A 20,340-nucleotide genomic window follows, 5' to 3' on the forward strand; every position below is an offset into this window, starting at 1 on the left:
AAAAAAAATGTCAACGTGGTGAAACTAGAAGTTAAAAAAATAGAGATAGAGGCACCGTTAATCTTCGCTAGAACGCCTCTGTATCGGTTTTGAAACCACCAATTTCAAGATCTTTGCTCGGAAATTATAATTATCTTAGTCGTAGGGAGCAAGGGTATTATTAGAGCAGTGTATAGAGAGAGCGTGGTCGATAGAAGGCGCGGGCAGAGGCAGGGCGTGCACCAAACACAAAAAGAGGGCTTGACATGCTCTCTTGGCAAACCAAAAGTCTAAAAGCATCCCCTAGCTGTGGTAGCGAGAAACATTTTTAATCATAGTTATATGATTTTAATAAGCGCGTAATCGGTGAATTTAGTAACCCTTCATGGATGAAAGTAGAGTTCACGTGATGTTTCGATCGTGATCATGCAGAAAGATGTAAGAAACGAACGTGCCGCTCAACTCTGTTTTGCTCGGACAGAGTGTGACCGCTCGGACGGCAGATGGATGACCGTGATTGAAACATCACGTGCACCGTATTTTCAATCACCGAGAGTTACTCCGACGCAGTTATTAAGTTTGTTTCTCACGACCACCACCGGGATATTATTTCCGGCTTTTGGTTGGCCACATTCGAACTTGTGAAGACGCCCTGGTACACGCCCAGCTCGCTTTCAGCCAATGGTGCTTTCTCATTTTTCTCCTATACTTCCCAATTAATGGCCACACTGTCTCTATACACGGCTCTGGGTAGCACCAGACCAACGCCTCCTATAGTTTTCAATGCCGTTGTGATTGCTTTTCTGCTACACCCACTGAAAGTGCTCTGTCAGCGTCAATCGAACGCGCTTCCCACCTGAACGCTGATGCGGCGCTCGCGTCAAGTTTTTGTCCCGCTCTTGTCTCGGCGAGATGAGGAGCGTCCTCACTGATGGCCTAATACTCACTGCGGTCCCTGAAACGCGTCTTCGACCGGTGTGCTTAGCGTCTTATATCTCGCTCATACATCAAAAGTGGTTCCAAGGTGGCACCAAATGACGTCACAGAAGCCCCAGTGTCATGCTTGTCAGACTGTCGCGATCCTGGCGGTTGGCCGCAGAAATGCCGGCGAGAAATACGAACGAACGCGAGTGCCGCTGTCGTCGCGGCGTCCCAACTTCTGGCTGCCGAAACTTCCGTGGACTGTCACGCGTACTGGAGAGCGACCTATAACAGAAGAGGCAGGCGTTGGCCACTTCCATCACCGCTGCTGTGCTACCGCCAGGATCGCGGCCGGCGACAGCCCGACACTTTTATAATGTTACCAATCAAAAATCAATTTTTTTTTTTTTTGACGCGGTAAGCATTATAGTTGGATACGCGTTCCAGGCACCAATGTATTCGTAGAATCCGCATAACATTTGGTGTCTTTATTTATTAGGATGACCTCAATGAGCCAATAAAAGTTTAATTTCAACTTGCCTTAAAAAGCTTTTTTTTTTACAGCGATTTTTTGTTTTAGTTGATTCCGTCTGTTTGTACGTGTCCGTCGTGGCCCACTAACTCTAGCGGGAATTTAGTTTTGCCTGACATCGTGCACACTGTCACACGACGTCGGAGTGTTCCACAGGCACAGTCGGCTAAATTTAGCGGAAAGTAAGCCCCCCAAGTTTAAACGTGCCGGTGTAACTGCGTGCAGCAGTGTGTGCGCTGCGCCTCTTATTATTGCCGCAATTCATTTGCACAATACAGCGTAGAAATCGCCTTCTTTTATCTTCGTTTTTCTTTCTTTCATACAGCCGAGCCTCGGCTAAAGCCCGTCCGTAAGTGCGAAGAAATCGCCATGGCCACGTGGGACAAGCAGAAGGATCCCATGCCTCAGCAGACGCGAAACGGCGACGTCACGCACCACCAGCTGTACGCCCCGTGTCCGTACGGCACCACGTCGGGGGGCAGGGTACTCCACGAAGCCACGCTAGGGCGGCGCTCTCACACGAGGGCTGAGATCGTCGAGGAACTGTACGACATGCCGCTCCCGCCGGTAACCACTTCCCCACAGTACTACTGTCTTCGGTAACTCAATCAGCGAACGAGGTTTTTGACGAGGAAATGGCTTAAAATGTGTGTTCTATATAAAAATTGAAAATAATATCTCAGGTTTTTTGTTTTTTTTTTTCGTGAGACTAATTATGTCAGTTTATCTAAGTGCAACAAAATGCGAGTTATCCGAATGTGCGTCCCGCTTTTATACGAAACGCGCAATCGAAGGCGGGAGGGCAGGCTGCCTGCACACCCGTCTTCCTGCCCGTAAGGGCCGGTGCTACCCGCCTACCCACCTGCCTGCCTGCCCTCCCACCCGACCGCCTGCCTGCCGGTAAGCAGGAAGGCAGTCAAGCGGGCAGGAGGCGGACAGGCAGGCAGGCAGGCAGGCAGGCAGGCAGGCAGGCAGGCGGGCTGGCGGGCTGGCGGGCTGGCGGGCTGGTGGGTGGGCAGGCAGGCGGGTGAGGGGACAGGTCAGGCAGGCGGGCAGGCGAGCAGCGGCATGCAGGCGGGCGGGAAGGCAGGCGAGTGGGCCGGACAGGTAGGAGGAGGAGGGGAGGGTGACAGCGGGCAGGCGGGCGGGCACTCCTGCTTGTCAGTTTCCTCTCCTCCTCCCCAGGCAGGCGGGTGGGCAGGCGGGCAGGCGGGCAGGCAGGGAGCATCGCCCGCCTGCCTGTCCGCCTGCCTAAAGCAGGCGGGTGAGCGGGGAAAGGAGATTAGCCTGACTTTCCGTTCCTTCAAAAATCTAGTGCATTTTTCGCGTTATTTTTGCTTTATGTGTGTGATTACCTGTGCTCGCTTAACCAAAGTGACCGGCGTACCCCTGACTTTCTAAGTTTGAGCGTGAGACGACAGAACACTGACAGCGAAATGCCACTTGCATTTCAGTACGCTGTTCATCAACACATCGTTCGAGTGGACTCCATACCACTTCCTAACCCGGACAAAGAGTCCCACCTTTAACTAAACAAAAACACTCTAGCGGTGCAAAGGTACAGAAAAATGAAGCCCCGACAGAGCACATTCATTCAGAACTGCGCTTTCCACTTCTTTATCTTTTCACAAAATGCACAATGCACAAACACTGATGCCTTCTCAACCAGCGATACGTTATGCTGAATGAACATTGACCTTCCCACGCTTGAACTATTATCCTTATGAGTTGCAAAGTTTCTTCCTTGGCATTATGCATCTTGGCCGCTTGTTTGTGCACGTGTGATTTTGATTTTTTTTCACGCTGTCTGTATAATTTCTTTTCCTTTTTTTTTTTACTTTGGATGCGTCATGGCTGGCGCAAAAGTTCGCGAAACAGAGCATGAATCTTGCGTTACGCTCGAAATGGTGCCTGAATACTGATTCTGATTTAGCTATTTAATCTCGATTGAACACCATGTATGCTAATAATCTATGCTGTCTTCGTGAAAACCAAGTAGGAATGTGTGCGATGCTTTTTCTGCTCATGTTTTGCTTCTATTATCTTCAAATTTATCGTTCTTCTCCCCGCCCTATTAGCCGTTATTCCATTACTTTGTTTACCGTACTTAAATTAAGATGGGATACAAAGAGCATAAACCTTTAAAGTGTTTTGCTTGTATTTGTACATTAACTTATTATAGCATTCACTTCTTAATCGGCATAATTAAATCATAGGCCTATTTGACTTAACATTCCAACTCTCTTTATTTATGGCTTCAAGCAGTGAATTAGTTCTTAGCTGATTGAAGACCGTACCCTACTATTAAATCAAAATAATATTTTGTTTATGTGTATATACAAGGAACTAAATTAACAAGACGCTACGAAGCCCTATTCTGATGTCACCTGGTGTACCTCTTCCAAAGCTGTCTGGAATATTCTTACTTCTGTTAATTTTTGTTTTTTGTTAAGAGAAAACAAGAGCAAATGCATTACATTCTATTTTTCGTCCTTATTTACCAAAAATAAGCTTCCGTTGCAGCCCATGTAATCAAAGAATCGAAGCGAGAAAATTAAAAATGGGCTTCTTGTTTTCGCGTCGAGGAAGTAACATCAACAAAACAGGTTTACTTTAAAGAGGTACAGAAACGGAAATAGAAATATACAAATTTCGTTCGGAAATGAGCCAAGCACGACGGATAATAACCGTAAATGATAATCGCACGTCGGTATTTTGATGGACTGGCTATATTTTTCGTTCCAAACGGTGCACTCGAGCAAGCGCTCGAAGACAAGTGAACGGAGAGCACGATGCGGCATGGGATATCCGGAGCAAACAAAAAACAAACAAGATTCCCCGCATTCATGACGTAGCAAGGCTGGCGTGCTTATGAGCTTTGCCCTTGGTGGCGTTGTCAGCGTTGCGGTGACGGCAACGCGTTACAACCGAGCCGTTCGAAGTACCCGTGGGGTGACATCGTTTCACTTGTGAGATCAGTCGTGCAAGCGTTTCACGTGTGAGCTGGTCGGTTTTTCTCTTCTTGGAGAAAAAACAAGGCAGGACTCCCCGTTTTAGTCGTTTTTTTTTTTTTGTTTTTTTTTTAGCCGGCAGATTCAAGTTCTTCATCCTCAACACGAAAGTGTTGATGATGAAGTCCTCAACACGAAAGTGATTGGCACACAACCGAGCAGCAGGCGTCGGAACTCACGTCGGAAACGACGGACCTGCGAGCCAGATCCGCAGGGCGCAAAGTTTCTCGTCGTTCGGAAACTTGTCGATGGGCATAGCGCTGTTGACCAAGTCTTTACCACAGTTCTCAGCTATGCAGAAGCGTGGCGGCATCTCGACATTAAAAAGCACAAACGGCTTTAAACTGTACAGCAAAGTCACAGGAACAACTCGGCGAAATTCCCCGAGTCCATCATAACATCCCGTTGGGTTCCTTCGGAAAGCGGTAAAGGCGTCGCAATCGCGTTCAGACCGAGGCAACTTAAAACAGTTGAGCGTACTCCCAAAGGGCGGCGCTGCTCCTATGTTTTGTGCGGCTACGTGCCGGTTCTTGCTACGTCATGATACGTAGCGAATTCCCAACGTTGCTAGATTACCTCCCAATTAAGCTTTACAGGCATCCACCAGGTGCACATTGAAAGATCGTTTAATTAGCTTTAAATTTAGTCTTCTCGTGCCTTCCAACGAAAGACGTGTTTTTGAGGTTATGCTGCCACATGCAACACATTTAAGCTAGAGATTCAGCGATGGAATTTTGTTTGCGTACCCCTTTAACGAGTGAATTATCACTATACGACGGCATCAGCTTCCATGCAGGAGCCTGATAAAATCTACTTTTTTTTTTAACTTAAAGGAAAAAAAAAGGTCAAGATACATGTATCAGTTCATATTTCCGGATAGGCTAGATTGGTACCCGAGAGTCACTAAGATAGGGAACAATGTTTTCAGTCTTGCGCTAAAGGGACGGTGAAGGGACCAGTACTGTCTGTGAAGCCTTCGCTTGCGGGCCGTGATCCTAAGCTGAAACTGCGAAGCGCACTTCTGTATCCCATTACGCAATGCGAGAATCCGCTGTATTTAGATGATCAATCATTGGAATAATTAAAACAGCGCAGAAATAACGGAAGACATCTCAAACATACCGCTGTTTCTGAGTGTCTTCGAGTATCGTCCACAGCTGCTAAGGATTACATATGACGGCTCTGACACTAGAAAGACGATGCGACATACAGAAATAACTGCCAAATTTCTACTATTAGTGTCGGTACTTGTAGTCTTGCACAGCGCCGTTTAATCAAAGCATGAGAAACTAACTGGACCAGTCCGAATCATCGTGCCTCTGTCTTTTTTTTTGCGCTTTTTTTTAAATTTATTCTCGTCATGCATCAACCCTTCCAACCACACAAATTGTTAGTGTAATCAATATTTGAGCTTTAAGCATGCCATCTCGTTGGTTTTAACGAACTTAACTCTTTCTTTTGCACGTCTCTTTTTCAGGGATTTAGGTGCTAATCCTTAGGAATTAATCCTGCGAAAGTTCGCCAAAGACCGGATAAGCTTGTCCCGGAATCCTTCACCCAGCGAACCCCTGATGCCAGGGTTTGCTTCGTCAACGCAAACAAACCACAGGCTTGGAGATCCTCTCACGTGTCGGCTGGACTTTGCCGAAGAAACGTGACTGAGTGAGTGATGTGTGGTGCGCGTGCATTTAACTCCCAGACATCCAATTTGGTGCCCTGGACAACTCAACTAACAGGTGCAACCATCTCCAAGGAAAGAGCTGGCTTCTTCCGCCGCAATTACGAGACGAACAGAATCAAGAAACGCGGCTCGGAGTTTTCTTCTTTTTTTTTTTTTTTCTTTTTGATACAAGTGATTCAGACGATATAGAAACAATATGAATGGTGTCGTTGACTTAATTGACACCGAAAACAGTGAACATTTCCTTTAAGCTGGACGTTTGACGAGCTGCCATAGTGGATGAGGCTATCAACTGTTTGAGAATGAAGGGATTCGTCCACTACAAGGCGTTCGTTGTGGAGAAAGACTGTGAGAAGTCCGCAAGCTCGGCACTTGTGTGCGTCTCTGTGTGTATATAGTATCGAAAATACTGTTATCTTTTGTCTTTTCGGATGTATTTAAAATGACATGACCGAAGAAAACGAAAGCTGTTTATTTCTCAGTACATCAAACAAAAACCCCCGAACTTCGTTGTCTGTTTGTTTGTCTTTTTGTACAGGGAGTTCTAGGTAAATGATAATCGTGTTTTTCGGCCCGAGTAAGTCAACTACGCGTCACAGAAAGCTCAAACTCCGTGAGAATGAGACGCTGTCGGATGCAATATAACGCGAAAGTTTGAGAACATGACGTTACACCTGGATCAAAACGATAATTGAGAAAAACAAAATTTTCCTATGAGCAAGCATGCCTCGAACTCGGACATGGTTTAGGACAGTCTTTGTATCACCAACGTAACAGGATCGTCATACAGGGTCTGTCCCAAAAGTTCCCGGAATTGTTTTTTTTTATAAATCATCTATTCAATATCAGTTTACAATCTTTTCAAAACTTTTCAAAGTAATCTCCCCCTGCTTCGATGCACTGTTGCCAACGCTGAACCCAATCACTGAAGGCGCCCTGGAAGCCGTCAACAGGAACCTCCTTCAGTGAGGTCGTCGCAGCTGCTTTTACCGTCTCCAGCGTCCCATGCCGAGTTCCTTTCAGGGTTCTTTTGATTCTTGGGAATAAAAAGAAGTCCGGTGGTGCCAGATCGGGGCTGTACGGTGGCTGGGGCAGCGTTGGCACACACATTTTGGCCAGCAACTCGGAGACAATGAGCGCGGTGTTGCTTGACGCAATGTCATGGTGCAAGATCCAGTTGTCGCAAATTCCTTTTCGGACTCGTCGAACCCTGTTTCGCAACTGTTTGAGCACTTCACAGTAAAACTCCTTGTTGACTGTTTGTCCCTGTGGCACGAATTCACTGTGAACCACACCTTTTCTGTCAAAAAACACAATGAGCATTGCCTTGATTCGCGATTTGCTCATCCTTGCTTTTTTCGGGCGAGGAGACTCCGTGGTGTGCCACTCGCTGCTCTGAAGCTTTAATTCGGGATCGTACTCAAAAAATCCACGTCTCATCCCCTGTGATCACTCTGTCCAAAAATTCTGGGTCTGTTTCGAAGCGTTTTTGCAATTCCTGACACTTCAACAAACGCTCTTCCTTCATCTCATTCGTCAGGACCTTTGGCACCATTTTCGCGCAGACTTTCCTCATTTGGAGATCCTCTGTTAAAATGCGATGAACGATTGTTTTGGGTATTCCACACTTATCTGCGACCATTCGTACGCTTAATCGCCGGTCATTGTCCAAAACGTGACGCACTTTTTGCACCGAGTCATCCGTTTGTGATGTCGACGGGCGTCCCGAGCGGTCGTCGTCGTTGACGGACTCCCGACCTTCCCGGAACCTCTTGCGCCACATGAAAGTTTGGCTTTTTTTCATCGCGTCGTCGCCGTAGGCTTTCCGAAGCATTTCGAGCGTCTCCGCTCCGTTTTTACCTAGTTGCACACAAAACTTGATTGCATAACGTTGCTCCAAAAACTGGTCCATTTTTTTTCTCGACGAGGGTGCTGTAGATGCCTCTGCGCGGAGCGGGACCTGCCTCAGCAACTGATAGCAGACAACTGAGACCGGTCTCGTTTCGAAGCTTATATCCCCCACTAACTTCTCCACCTGAAGCCCCACCCCGCCAGGCGGCGTTGCCGACCACAAAAAATCATTCCGGGAAGTTTTGGGACGGACCCTGTATATGAGGAAGGAACACGACTCCGACAGTGTCTTTAGACTGTCCTTTGTGTGACGTATTAGCGGTGGAACCACGGGTTTAGGGAGTTTTTGTAGACCGTTTCCTTCGTTCCCCAATGCGCTCCGCAACCCGCTACGAGATGCTGAACTTTGCAGACACGGCTCACGACGCGCAAGCGCAGTAGCCTTGTCTTCGTTGCGTAGAGCACAGCGGAAAGTGAAGCGCGGCGTACGAAAACTCCCTATTCATGTTCCAATTAAAACCTAGAAGAAAAACCTTTAGCCTTTCCACTTTGGTGAAGAAGGAAAACCAGCGAGGCTGTACTATGGTGGGAATGAAGTAATGGCCGGCCGTAAGTCGGCAAGCCAGAATGGAAAGGCTGGACAGCTACCGCCATTTATGAGCGACGGTGGCAAGCGGACAACCGGCAAACGCAACACTCTGGACAGCTACCGCCATCTATGAGCGACGGCGGCAACCAGAGTGTTGTGTCGACGTTTCTTTGAGGGGGACACGACCCTGGGGAAACTAGCCCTTAACAGCTCCGCCGTGAAAAAAAACATACAAGCTGCATCATGCTGACAAAGACTGGTAAGTGCAGAATATGTGAATAGGTCTTCCAAGGAAGAGAAGGGCGGCTGAACGGCACCACCTACCAATGATTCTCTCCCATTTCTGACACACGCCGTGAGATGGCGCGGCATGACAGGACAGGCCGCGAACCGCACGAACGCACGCATTCGCTTTTGCGTGCTTGGTCCACCGACCCTGATATCTCATTCGACAGAGCACTTGGCTCACGATTTCGAGGTGGTGAGTGCAATTCCTGCCGGAAGACTGAAGTCTTTCTATGTGGTTTCCTATGGGCGTAACTAGGGAGCCTTCATGTGCGCTCTGCTAGGGTGATGCCACCCTTTGTAATACCACTCGCCGACAAACCAGCAGCCATTTTGGTCCTCGGCGATAATCCGTGGGCTTATAACCCTCCCGGAATCAAGCACCTTATCTCACAAATTCGGAGCAGCGTTGTGGAACCCACGGAGGGAGGATTAGCGTTTCCCACCTCGGATGAGAGGACCGATGGACACAAAGGCCACTTTCCGGCGCACGGGAAAACAATGAGGAACAAAATGGCGGTGGACGAGGGTGTGGGAAAGGGAAACAGGCAGTTGGCATCACCCTATGCGAAGCGCACATGGAGGCACCCTAGGCGTAACGCTTTTCGGTGTCGGTTTTAAGGTGAATGCCTTGTATGTCTCATCGTTCCGTCGACTTTCGAAGTCCTTCAGCGAAAACACGTTGACGACACGAAAGGAACCAAAATGGAAGGTACCATTGAAACGGCGGCAAAAATGCGTCGTCAGAGAGCGCTGCGTTTTCGGAGGCTCGCTATCACGTTTACATCGGCGCTTGGGCTTTGGCCTTCGCCTTAGGGATAACATAAGGGACCCTGTGGATTTTTTCGCTACGGCCGCCTGTTACTGCCGGCCGTTAGAGTCAAACGATACAAAACTCCATGAAAATCTGCTGATAAAAAATTGGCTGCGACCTTTTCCTTTGAAGTCAGTGCTTGAAATGCCTTATAGGGAATTGGTGAGGAAATGGGTGTGTCGCATCACGCATATTTTTCGCGCTAAATTTAGAGGGGAAATTGCATAGCTGTCTAGGTCACAACACGTTCATTTTCCCGTTGAATTTAGAGGGTAACCGAATTGGTGTGTAGTTCACTTGATGTCAATTTCCCACTACAATTTGCGGGAAAACTTAATTCATGTTTTGGGCACAAGACGGGAATTTTCCTGTTAAATTCATTAAGGAAAACTTGAGTTGACGTATAGATCACGTGCAGTCGATTTCCCCAAGGTGTATAGGCCACGTGACGTCAGGTGACGTCACTTGACGCCTCTTTCCCGCCACATTTAGGGGAAAACTGAATTGGTGTAGAGATCACGTGACGTCAATTTTTCCGCTAAATTGAGCTGAAAAACTGAAGTTCTGTATAGGTTTGATGATATCAATTTCCCCGTTAAATTTAGCGGGAAATGTACGGACGAAAGGACGGACGTACGGTCGAAATTGTGAGATCGTGGGGTTGCGTTAAAAGAATTTCATGCTTTAACAGATTCCGTGTTCAAAGGAGAAAAACTTATCAGCGTCCAACTTGTGACTTTCTGTTGGTGTTGCATTCTCAGAACAGTCATCGACCTAGAGTTGCAAGTGGACACTTCCGCTTCGAGACAGGTGGACACGAAACACGTAAGTTATTTTCAAAAGCGGCGAGTGATTGTGTGTTTCTTTAGACTGCGGAAACTTCTGTGGACTCCGCCACAAATGAAAAATGTCGCTGGTGCTGTACCACTGCTACAGCGTGGGGTCTTTAGCGTACATCACGCAATAGTGATGCACGTTAAAGTGATGCAAAAAGGACGAATTTTAATGGGAAGTAACAGTTTCTCGGTGTATTCCAACTTATGTTTACAAACAAATCGGAGCCCTCCTAGCGGCACGCCACCCTCACCGCGCATGCGCGATGGGGCAAGAAGCACGCAGTCTCGCGCCAACCAATCATTGAATTGTGTTGTTGGTCCGAGTCCCCGTGGGGGGGTGGGGGGGGGGGGGGGGGGGGGGGGGCCTGTTTCGCGTTGAAGTTGTTGATCCTACATCTTCCTAGCAATGACTTACTACTTTAGGGGCCTGAGCGAAACTAGCGAGGTTCGTTACACCTAAAATCTTCGTGTAAATGATGTGGTATATGTAGCGGTTCATTGGCGTGAGCCCCGCCAAGTAGATGCTAAAGCCTCATTCACATAATGAAATTTTTATCACCATTTTTAGGCGCGAAGTCGCTCGGGTTGCAAAAGCGTGGACGGTAGCTGCGATGCTCGGCGTCGACGCTGAAAATCGTAAGCACAATCGGACCAAGTTAATCAGGCATAACAAGTCGGTGATGTCCACTGATAACAATGATCAACGTCTCCTTGTATCTACGGCTACCCAAAATAACCTTCCACGTCGAAGCCTACGAAGCCGTCGATGACGGGACGCAGCAGTACGAGCGAGTTGCCCGTCACAATGGGTGGACGCCGGAGCAATGCTCAAGAAACGTCTACTTTTCTCTCAAGAAAACGGCACGTACCTGGTGTGAAAACCACAAGGCGACGATCACCATCTTGAAAGCATGCAAGGATGAGCTCCGCCGAGCGTTTGCGACCCAGCAACGACGAGAACGCTCTGAGGAGCCGCTTCGGGCACGAGTTCGAGGCCCAAACGAAAGCATCGCCAGATTCGTCGAGGACGTGCTTCGATTCAACAGCCGAGCGATTGAAAAGAAGAAAATGTGGATCCTCGTGCGGGGTCAAAGAAAACATCTTTTGGGGGTCTTGTGCGTAGTCCAGCTTCGACCGTCGAACAGTTCGTGACGGGGGCCACGAACATCGAACGTGCTCTCCAGGAACGAGTCTCGTACTATTAGCGACTATACCCGACGTCCCAGCATCCTCGTCGTCAAGCTGCTACATGAGCTCGAGTACATCGGAAATACGTGAGATAATACGGGACGTCGTTTGAGAGAAGCTCCGAAAGCTCATCTTCCGCTGCTCGAAGAGGATCAGCGGGCCTTGCAGTCGGAAGCTCCCGTCTACGGGGGCGCCCCGGAGGAGTCGACGTTGACCTATGCCGCCATGACCCGACGACCGCCACCAGTTTCCCGCCAGTACTCGTTGCCCTCTCGACGCGACACGACTGCACCCCGGTACGCTAGAGGTCAGGGGAAACAACCCCAGTACGTCCGCCAAGAACGATTTGAGATTGGGATTTGATCTGACGTATATGGAGGGAGGGACTAAAGTAAATCAAGTCTTACCTGGACTGATGTATGCAGACGACATCGTACTTATAGCAGATAGCCGGGAGTATTGGACAAACTAATTGGGACATGTGGAGAAGTCGGCGACAAGCTTGGTCTGAATTTCAGTAGAGAAAAATCTGGAGTGATGGTTCTAATGACGAGTTCAGAACTTTGAAATAGACTATGTAGATAAGTACGAATATCTGGGGGTCTTGATGAAACAGGGAAAAAAAGTATTTAAAGGGACACGAGAAAAATGTAATTAAAAATGGGAAAAGAAATTCGGGTATTAGGAAGCATAGAACACTATGGAATCATAGATATGAAGTAGTTCGAGGCATTTGGAAAGGAGTCATGGTGCCAGGTTTGGCGTTTGGTAATGTAGTGTTGTGCATGCGATCAGAGGTTCATACAGGATTGGAGGTCAGACAGAGACGTGTAGGTATGTTGGCATTGGGTGCGCATGGGCACACGCCAAATGAAGGGGTACAAAGGGACACAGGCTGGTCGTCTTTTGAGAGTAGAGAGGCTATCGGCAAATTGAAATTCGATCAAAGACTAACAAAAATGGAGGACGCATGATGGGCGAGGAAGGTTTACATGTATTTATACATGAAGAGTTTGAGTACGAAATCGACGAACCGAACGAGAAAACTCAAATTTAAATATCTGCCAACTAAGGAAGAGGCTGAGCGGAACACAGCGATAAAAAAGGGCGTAAAAGAATCCGAAAGGAAAATGTGGAGTGGTAAGATGGACGGAAAATGAGCTTTAACAATTTATAGGTCACAAAAGCAGGAAATAAGAAAAGAACAGGTTTTTGATAATTCACGGGGTAGTTCCCTACTATTTGAGGCTAGAAGGGGGTTTTAAGAACCAAAACGTATAGAGCTAAATTCGAGAAAATGGACCCATTATGTGCCATTTGCCAAAATGAGAACGATACAATGAAACATCTGGTTTTAGAATGTACGGGGCTTCGTCCTGCTCTCCCGAGGGGGTCGGCGGATTTGACGGGGGCGCTCGGTTTTGCGAATGAGGATGGAAGAATAAGGAAAAAAGTTTTACGATCACAAAAAAGGAAATTGGAAAACTGGTCAAGGGAAAATGAAACCAGGGGACCTATGTTGGACAAATGTTTCGTTTCTCGTAAAAGAAACGGAAGTGACGACATTGCGTCTGATTGGTTGAGGCTCGAATGACGAAAGTTCCCTACGAAAATGTGGGCGGAGACGGCGAACCGCCCCCACCGGAAGTGACAACACTTTGACGTATCGTTTCCTCGGTGTTTCGTCTGAAAAGGGAACGAGTCTGTCGATGGTCTCTTCGCGGTAGCGAAATTGGAAACACGGCGTCTCGGAGGCAGAGCGACAGTCTTTCTATTGTTCAACTTTTTTTTTCCCTCCGGAAAGGCTCCACCGGCAGCACCGCGACACCGCGATGCCTTTGAACTACCGGAGGAAGCTTTTCGGAGGCAGTACCGTCTCACCAAGAATGTGGTCCGTTGATAGTGCGACGAACGGCGCGAGGAGTCAGAGTTGAGGCTGCGAGGTTCGTGGACGGTGATGTCTGTGGAACAGCAAGTGTTGTGCGCACTTCGCTTTTAGCCACGGGGAGCAAACTGTGTGGGGAGCTTTCAGAGCATGGTGGCGAGCGACGAGCACATAGCGAGGCATCCGGCTACAGTCGGCATTGTTGTGCGGGCTGTGTCCCTCGCTATTGTGCAGCCTCTGGGGATCCGGCGCGGCTGGATCGACTTTTCCCAGACAACCGGCAAGAGGGAAGACGTCGAGAGGGGCTTCCAACGGCTCGGCAAGATACCCGGCGTCATCGGTTGCGTCGACGGGACGATGATCGCCATCGTCGGTCCGTCACAGAACGACCCCACCGTCACGAAGGCGGCGTATTGGTGCCGCAAACAATTCTACGCTCTGAACGCGATGGAGGTAGGTATGATCACATATATACTACGTCTCATCTTAGCATGAACTAAGAAGACTGCAAGCGCGAACGGCTTGACTGGAGCACTCACTGCACGAGCGCTCGTGCACCCGCCGGGGCTTTATTCAAAGCAGCTAGCTCGCGCTTTTAGTTATAGGTCAATGCCCGTTCTGAATGGGTTTGAAAAAGAGCGTAACGCTAATACGGTGTGGATATGCCAATTTAGAGAGTTATGAATTGTTAGTACTCGTTTATCCTCCGCACAAGCGTTTGTTCGACGAAGGAAGGGAGGGTTTGTTAGCTGAAAAGCTTTCGATCTCTCTTTGTTTTCATGTCGTGTTAGGCTTTTAAGCATTAGTCCCTGTCCTGCATGATAAAGTGTAAACTCTCCTTTGAAGAAAAAAACAAATTTGCCTAAACTATTACGTGGATCAAAGGTAGTGGCTATTTATCATATAATTTTAATCTTTGTAACACAGGCAGCGCTCTGTCTGTGTCCTCCTTCATCCAATATTCCGTCGTTTTTTTTGCGCTGTCTTAATATTTTAAGTTTGTAAACCACATAATTTATGGTGGTGTGTTGTTCAACATGTAAATAGTGTTTGACAGGGCCCCATGACAATGAGTGCAATCAACTGTTTGTGGATTCAGTTGAATTAATGTCTACATATGTCTCACTATTGCAGGTGTGTAACGCCGACTGCCGAATGATGAGCATCGACCCACGGTATCCTGGGTCGGTGCACAACTCCTTCGCGTGGTGCTACTCGTGGCTTCGGAGCAACTTCGAGCAAGGCCGGCTGATAGACGATGGCAGGCTCCTGCTCGGTAAGCATACTACATTTGTTGGTTCTGTACATGATGGCTCTGCACCACTTATAAGCTACAATATCACACATATTGTTCCGAACATGGATAACTGGCATGCGCTCTGGCCATACCTGTGACACGTCTCCTTGGAAACACTCCGACGCAGCTGTCAACTACAGGGGGGAGAGGTTGCAAACAGCAGTTTTACCTGCGTAGTTGTGAGCAATTTTAAAGGGATGCTACAACGAAATTTCGGTGCTTATTTTTTGGTCTATACGTGTTCAAAAGAGCAGTATCACATCGAACTCATCAATATCTTGTTAAAAAAGGCACTAAAAGGCATTTAAATAAATTAGGTAATTAGCAAAGAGCATTTTCTAGATGCCGCTAAAGCTGTAATGCCCGTCTAGGAACCTTGACAGGTAGGGATGATAGCTGTCTTACCTAGAACTATACATGCTTTGAACCTGACGTCATACGGACAGCTGTACGGCGAGCACAAAAGTGGAGGGAGGAACTCCACACTCAACGGGACTCTCTTTTGTGTGTCCCAAGATGATAGAAGATTAACCGTCACTCAAAATTCACACAAAAGCAGCTTTGGGGTTAGTTGCGGTGGCCCGATTGCTGGCGTGCTTCGACCGCTTTGGTTGTTGGAACAGCTAGGGCATCCTGACGACGTCTGCCTCGCCGCAGCTTGCTCATCCCGAGATAAACTACATCACCATTGCACCGGATGTGACGTGCTCTCAGCTGGCTGCTCTCCGAGCGCTTGCCACTGTGGGCTGTTTATAACGAAAAATACAGCCATCAAGCTCAAAATACAAATGTGCAATTGTCATTTACGGGTACTGTGGATCATATTCAGCCTATTTCTGAACACGACGGGTATATTTCAACTGTCGTTGAAGTATTCTTTAAAAAAAAAAAAAAACAGCATTAATATCATACATTTCCTTTTCCGACTCTGCAGGTGACAGCGGCTATGCCTTGGAACCTTGGCTCATCACCCCTGTCCCTGAATTCCACGAGATCTCCAACGCTTGCGGCCGGTTTAATAAGGCACATTCTTCGATAAGGTCCATTGTGGAGCGCTGCATTGGGCTGTTGAAAAGCAGATTCCAGTGTCTGCAAAGACACCGGACTCTGTGTTATCATCCAACAACAGCCACCGTCATTATATCGTCTTGTGCAGTGCTCCACAATATGTGCCTTTCATCGAGGGAGCCAGAACCGGACCCTCACGAGCCAGGGTTGGAGTCTGGGCCGAGCTCAGAGGGGTCAGTGGCGGATGACGAGAGGCTAGCTCCTGCCCACCCTCGGGTCAGCCTCTCGGAGAGGGGGAGGGCTCTGAGGCAGCGCCTTGTTGCCCAGTTCCGAACCCGCCACAGCCGTGCCTCCCCGGAGCCCCACGCCAGCCACGATGGCAGTCGCACCCACCAGGGACACTACCAGTGCCAAGGAGTCCGTCGCCACAATGGAGGTCCCGCCCATCAGGGACACTATCGGCGACAGGGAGCCCCTCATCGTCCTCGCCACGGTGGCACTCCCGCACACCAGGGACGCCACCGGCGACAGCGCACCCCTCGTCGTCCTCACCTCGACTGACGCCCTCGCCACCAGAGAAGCCCCCCGTGGCAGTATGTGCCTCACGTGTTGCTCCACAGTCAAGGCCGTCCATAAGCTCCACAGTGTCAACGCCAATGCCTTGCACAGTTCGTCGCACAACCACCGTGTTACCTTTACGGACACGTAGTACCGCCTCCGAAATGCTATTTGGTGCATCACGGTGATGTTGATAGAGCTTTTTTTAATTTGCAAGCAGGGTGCATAAAATGCCTGGAACAATAACAGAATGTTTTGTGGGTTATGTAGCTAGCCAACAGGGCATCTGGCTCGCCCTTGCAGGAAACGTATAACTCAATGAGGCTACTGGTGAGACCCGTTTTGCTTCTTTTACTGCAATATATTGTTTGTATCGGGTTTGGACATCGATTCATTTTCTCTACACTTCCATTGCCCTGTTCCATTTTACAATCTATTATGGTTACCACAGGGCCAGGCGTATTACTCGATAATCGCATATTGGATTTGTGTCAGTTTGAATGTATAAAGAAGACAACAAGCAGTGTCTTTGAAAGTGCTTTCTTTTTTTTTTTACAACAATGCCGTAACATGAAAAATAAACATGTTTGAAAGCACAGGTTGCAATACTTTCTTTAAAATTGAGCATGGACTATTAAACACCGTATAAATTCTTTGTCATTATCCAGGATATATCACAGACATTATTTCACACTACACTTCACTTAATTCAGCACACTGCCATTTCGTGTGTGTTTTGTCACACATGGAAGCATGACAGATTCCATAGTAGAGGCATGTTGAGATCAACAATTATATAAGAAAACAAACAAACGAAAAACACAGGGACACAGACGAAGGAAACAGGACAAAATGCACTCTTAACTGAAGTTTATTGAAAATTTAACTTCAGTTGAGAGTGCACCTTGTCCTGTTTCCCTTTGGCTGCGTCCCTGGGTTTTTTTCGGCGCTTTTTCTGTTTGCAATGAACGAACTGGCCCAAATCTCCATTTTATTTCGATAAAAGAAAAATGGCAAACCCAGAGGCCAGTTTCAGGCGGGTGGCAAGTTGTGGCTAGAATGCAGACCTCTTGGTTTCAAATAAAGAAAACCCGGGAGCGCCCAGGGCCGAGTCCTCGCCCACCAGCGCCAAAATACGTGAGTATGATGACGCCAGCGAGCGCACCCGGGCGCCTCCGCCCCCTGTTTGCCTGCGGGTAGAGGAAGTAATTCAATAGCTTGGTAAACACGCAAATTACCTCGCCTGTTTCGCCAGCTCCGTAACCCGCGCCCGCGCCTTCGACACCCGCATGGCCCAGTAGCGTTTCCAACCTTCCGGCTCCTTTTCTTGGAGGCTTCCTTGGAGGCCCGAGGAAGTTGAGCCGGGAGGTTAGCTCGTTCCAGAGACGAACTTTGTCGTCTCTGGACAGCACCGGGCTCAGCTTAGTTGCGCCGCGTACCAGAGAGGCCACATCCTCCTGTTTCTTGAGCAGTCATTAGCGCCGGTAATTTGAACTAGGCGCTCATCCGCGTCCCGCATGTTGTTCTAGCCTTTTATGCGAGTTTACTCTATCGAATATTTTCGGGAACCGCTACAAAATCAGTTGCTTATTTCAATAGAACACGTGTATTTTTTTAGTTTGACAAGTTTCTTTCAAATAGAGCCGATGTGAAGGTCGCCGCCGCAAGGGATTGGCTGCCATCACTTGACTAAAAGCAGAAAATGCTCCTCCGGTTGCCGGAGAAACGGACGCTTGCGTAGGGACTAGGTTCCAGATAGGTACCGCCGAGAAAGCGTAGGTACGGCAGGGGGACAGCGTAGCTACTTCCGCTCTGCGGGGGTTGGCTCTTGACGCCTCTCAAGTGAGTGACAGACGCCAATCTTGCAGTGTCGTCACGGCGTCAAAGAAGGCGGTTTCGCGTTTCGCGCCGTTGCTTGGTTACGCTCCTCCTGCCGGTACGTCACTTCTGTTTCTAGTTTCTCGAAAGTTCAACATAGGTCCCCAGGGGACCTATGTTGGACTTTCGAGAAACTAGAAACAGAAGTGACGTAGTGGCAGGTGACGCGTAACCAAGCAACGGCGCACACCGCGAAACCGCCCTCTATGACGCCGTGACGACATGGCAAGATTGGCGTCTGTCACTCACTTGAGAGGCGTCAAGAGCCAACCGCCGAAGAGCGGAAGTAGCTACGCTGTCCCCCTGCCGTACCTACGCTTTCCCGGTGGTACCTAGTCCCTACGCAAGCGTCCGTTTCTCCGGCAACCGGAAAGGCATTTTCTGCTTTTAGTCAAGCGATGGCAGCCAATCCCTTGCGGCGGTGACCTTCACATCGGCTCTTTTTTAAAGAAACTTGTCAAACTAAAAAAATACACGTGTTCTATTGAAATGAACAACTGATTTTGTAGCGGTTCTAGAAAATATTAGATGCAATAAACTCGCATAAAAGGTTAGAACAACATGCGGGACGCGGATGAGCGCCTAGTTCAAATTACTGGCGCTCATGACTGCTCATGAAACGGGAGGATGTGATTGAAAAGGTTTGCTCCGACTTAACATAACAAATTGAGGATGTGGCCGATGTGGCCTCTCTGGTACGCGGCGCAACTGAGCTGAGCCCGGCGCTGTCCAGAGACGACAAAGTTCGTCTCTGGAACGAGCTAACCTCCCGGCTCAACTTCCTCGGGCCTCCAAGGAAGGAGCCGGAAGGTTGGAAACGCTACTTGGCCATGCGGGTGTCTAAGGCGCGGGCGCGGGCTACGGAGCTGGCGAAACAGGCGAGGTAATTTGCGTAGTCTACTCATAGTGTGAACCAAGCTATTGAATTACTTCCTTTACCCGCAGGCAAACAGGGGGCGGAGGCGCCCGGGTGCGCTCACTGGCGTCATCATACTCACGTATTTTGACGCTGGTGGGCGAGGACTCGGCCCTGGGCGCTCCCGGGTTTTCTTTATTTGAAACCAAGAGGCCTGCACTCTAGCCACAACTTGGCACCCGCCTGAAACTGGCCTCCGGGTTTGCCATTTTTCTTATATCGTAATAAAGTGGAGATTTGGGCCAGTTCGTTCATTGCAAACAGAAAAAGCGACGAAAAAAACACAGGGACGCGGCCGAAGGGAAACAGGACAAGGTGCACTCTCAACTTAAGTTGAATTTCCAATAAACTTCAGTTGAAAGTGCGTCTTGTCCTGTTTCCTTCGTCTGTGTCCCTGTGTTTTTTGTTTGTTTTCTTATATCATTGTTGATCTCAACATGCCTCTACTATAGAATCTGTCATGCTTCCATGTGCGACAAAACACAAACGAAATGGCAGTGTGCTGAATTAAGTGAAGTGTGAAATAATGTCTGTGATATATCCTGGATAATGGCAAAGAGTTTATACACTGTTTACTAGTCCATGCTCAATTTCACTTTAAAGAAAGTATTGCAACCTGTGTTTTCAAACATGTTTATTTTTCACGTTACGGCATTGTTATAAAAAAAAGAAAGCACTTTCAAAGACAAACTGCTTGTTGTCTTCTTTATACGTTCAAACAGACACAAATCCAATATGCGATTATCGAGTAATACACTTGGCTCTGTGGTAGCCATAATAGATTGTAAAATGGAGCAGGGCAATGGAAGTGTAGAGAAAATGAATCAATGTCCAAACCCGATACAAACAATATATTGCAGTAAAAGAAGCAAAACAGGTCTCACCAGTAGCCTCATTGAGTTCTCCGTTTCCTACAAGGGCGAGCCAGATGCCCCGTTGGCTAGCTAAATAACCCTACAAAACCTTCTGTTATTGTCCCACGCATCTTATGCACCCTGCTTGCAAATTAAAAAAAGGCTCTATCAACATCACCGTGATGCACCGAATAGCTTTTCGGAGGCAGTTCTACATGTCCGTAAAGGTAACATGGTGGTTGTGCGATGAACTGCGC

At 48.2% G+C, this 20,340-nt stretch overlaps 2 protein-coding genes across 3 annotated transcripts in view; both read left to right on the plus strand.

Annotated features, from left to right (window-relative positions):
- The window catches only part of LOC8030311 (Down syndrome cell adhesion molecule-like protein Dscam2), a 388,417-nt gene extending 382,117 nt beyond the window's left edge, over nt 1–6,300 (plus strand). Inside the window, exons 22-23 of one of the 2 annotated variants that reach the window (XM_042286160.1) lie at nt 1,758–1,999; nt 5,921–6,300. In XM_042286160.1, the coding sequence (XP_042142094.1) occupies nt 1,758–1,999; nt 5,921–5,935 (257 nt within the window). In that variant the 3' untranslated portion in view covers nt 5,936–6,300. Of the gene's footprint in view, nt 1–1,757; nt 2,036–5,920 lie in introns of those variants that run through there. The other variant, XM_042286159.1, reaches the window with a different exon arrangement.
- Nucleotides 6,301–15,916: 9,616 nt separating this feature from the next.
- On the plus strand, nt 15,917–16,438 carry LOC121833086 (the record flags this gene model as incomplete). Its single annotated transcript, XM_042286161.1, has 1 exon — nt 15,917–16,438. A coding segment is annotated over one exon (522 nt), but the record flags the coding sequence as incomplete, so codon positions are not given.
- Between the last annotated feature and the right edge of the window lie 3,902 nt (nt 16,439–20,340).

The sequence above is a fragment of the Ixodes scapularis genome, unplaced genomic scaffold (genome assembly GCF_016920785.2).
Source record: "Ixodes scapularis isolate PalLabHiFi unplaced genomic scaffold, ASM1692078v2 PGA_scaffold7__128_contigs__length_106722199, whole genome shotgun sequence".
Taxonomy (NCBI): domain Eukaryota; kingdom Metazoa; phylum Arthropoda; class Arachnida; order Ixodida; family Ixodidae; genus Ixodes; species Ixodes scapularis.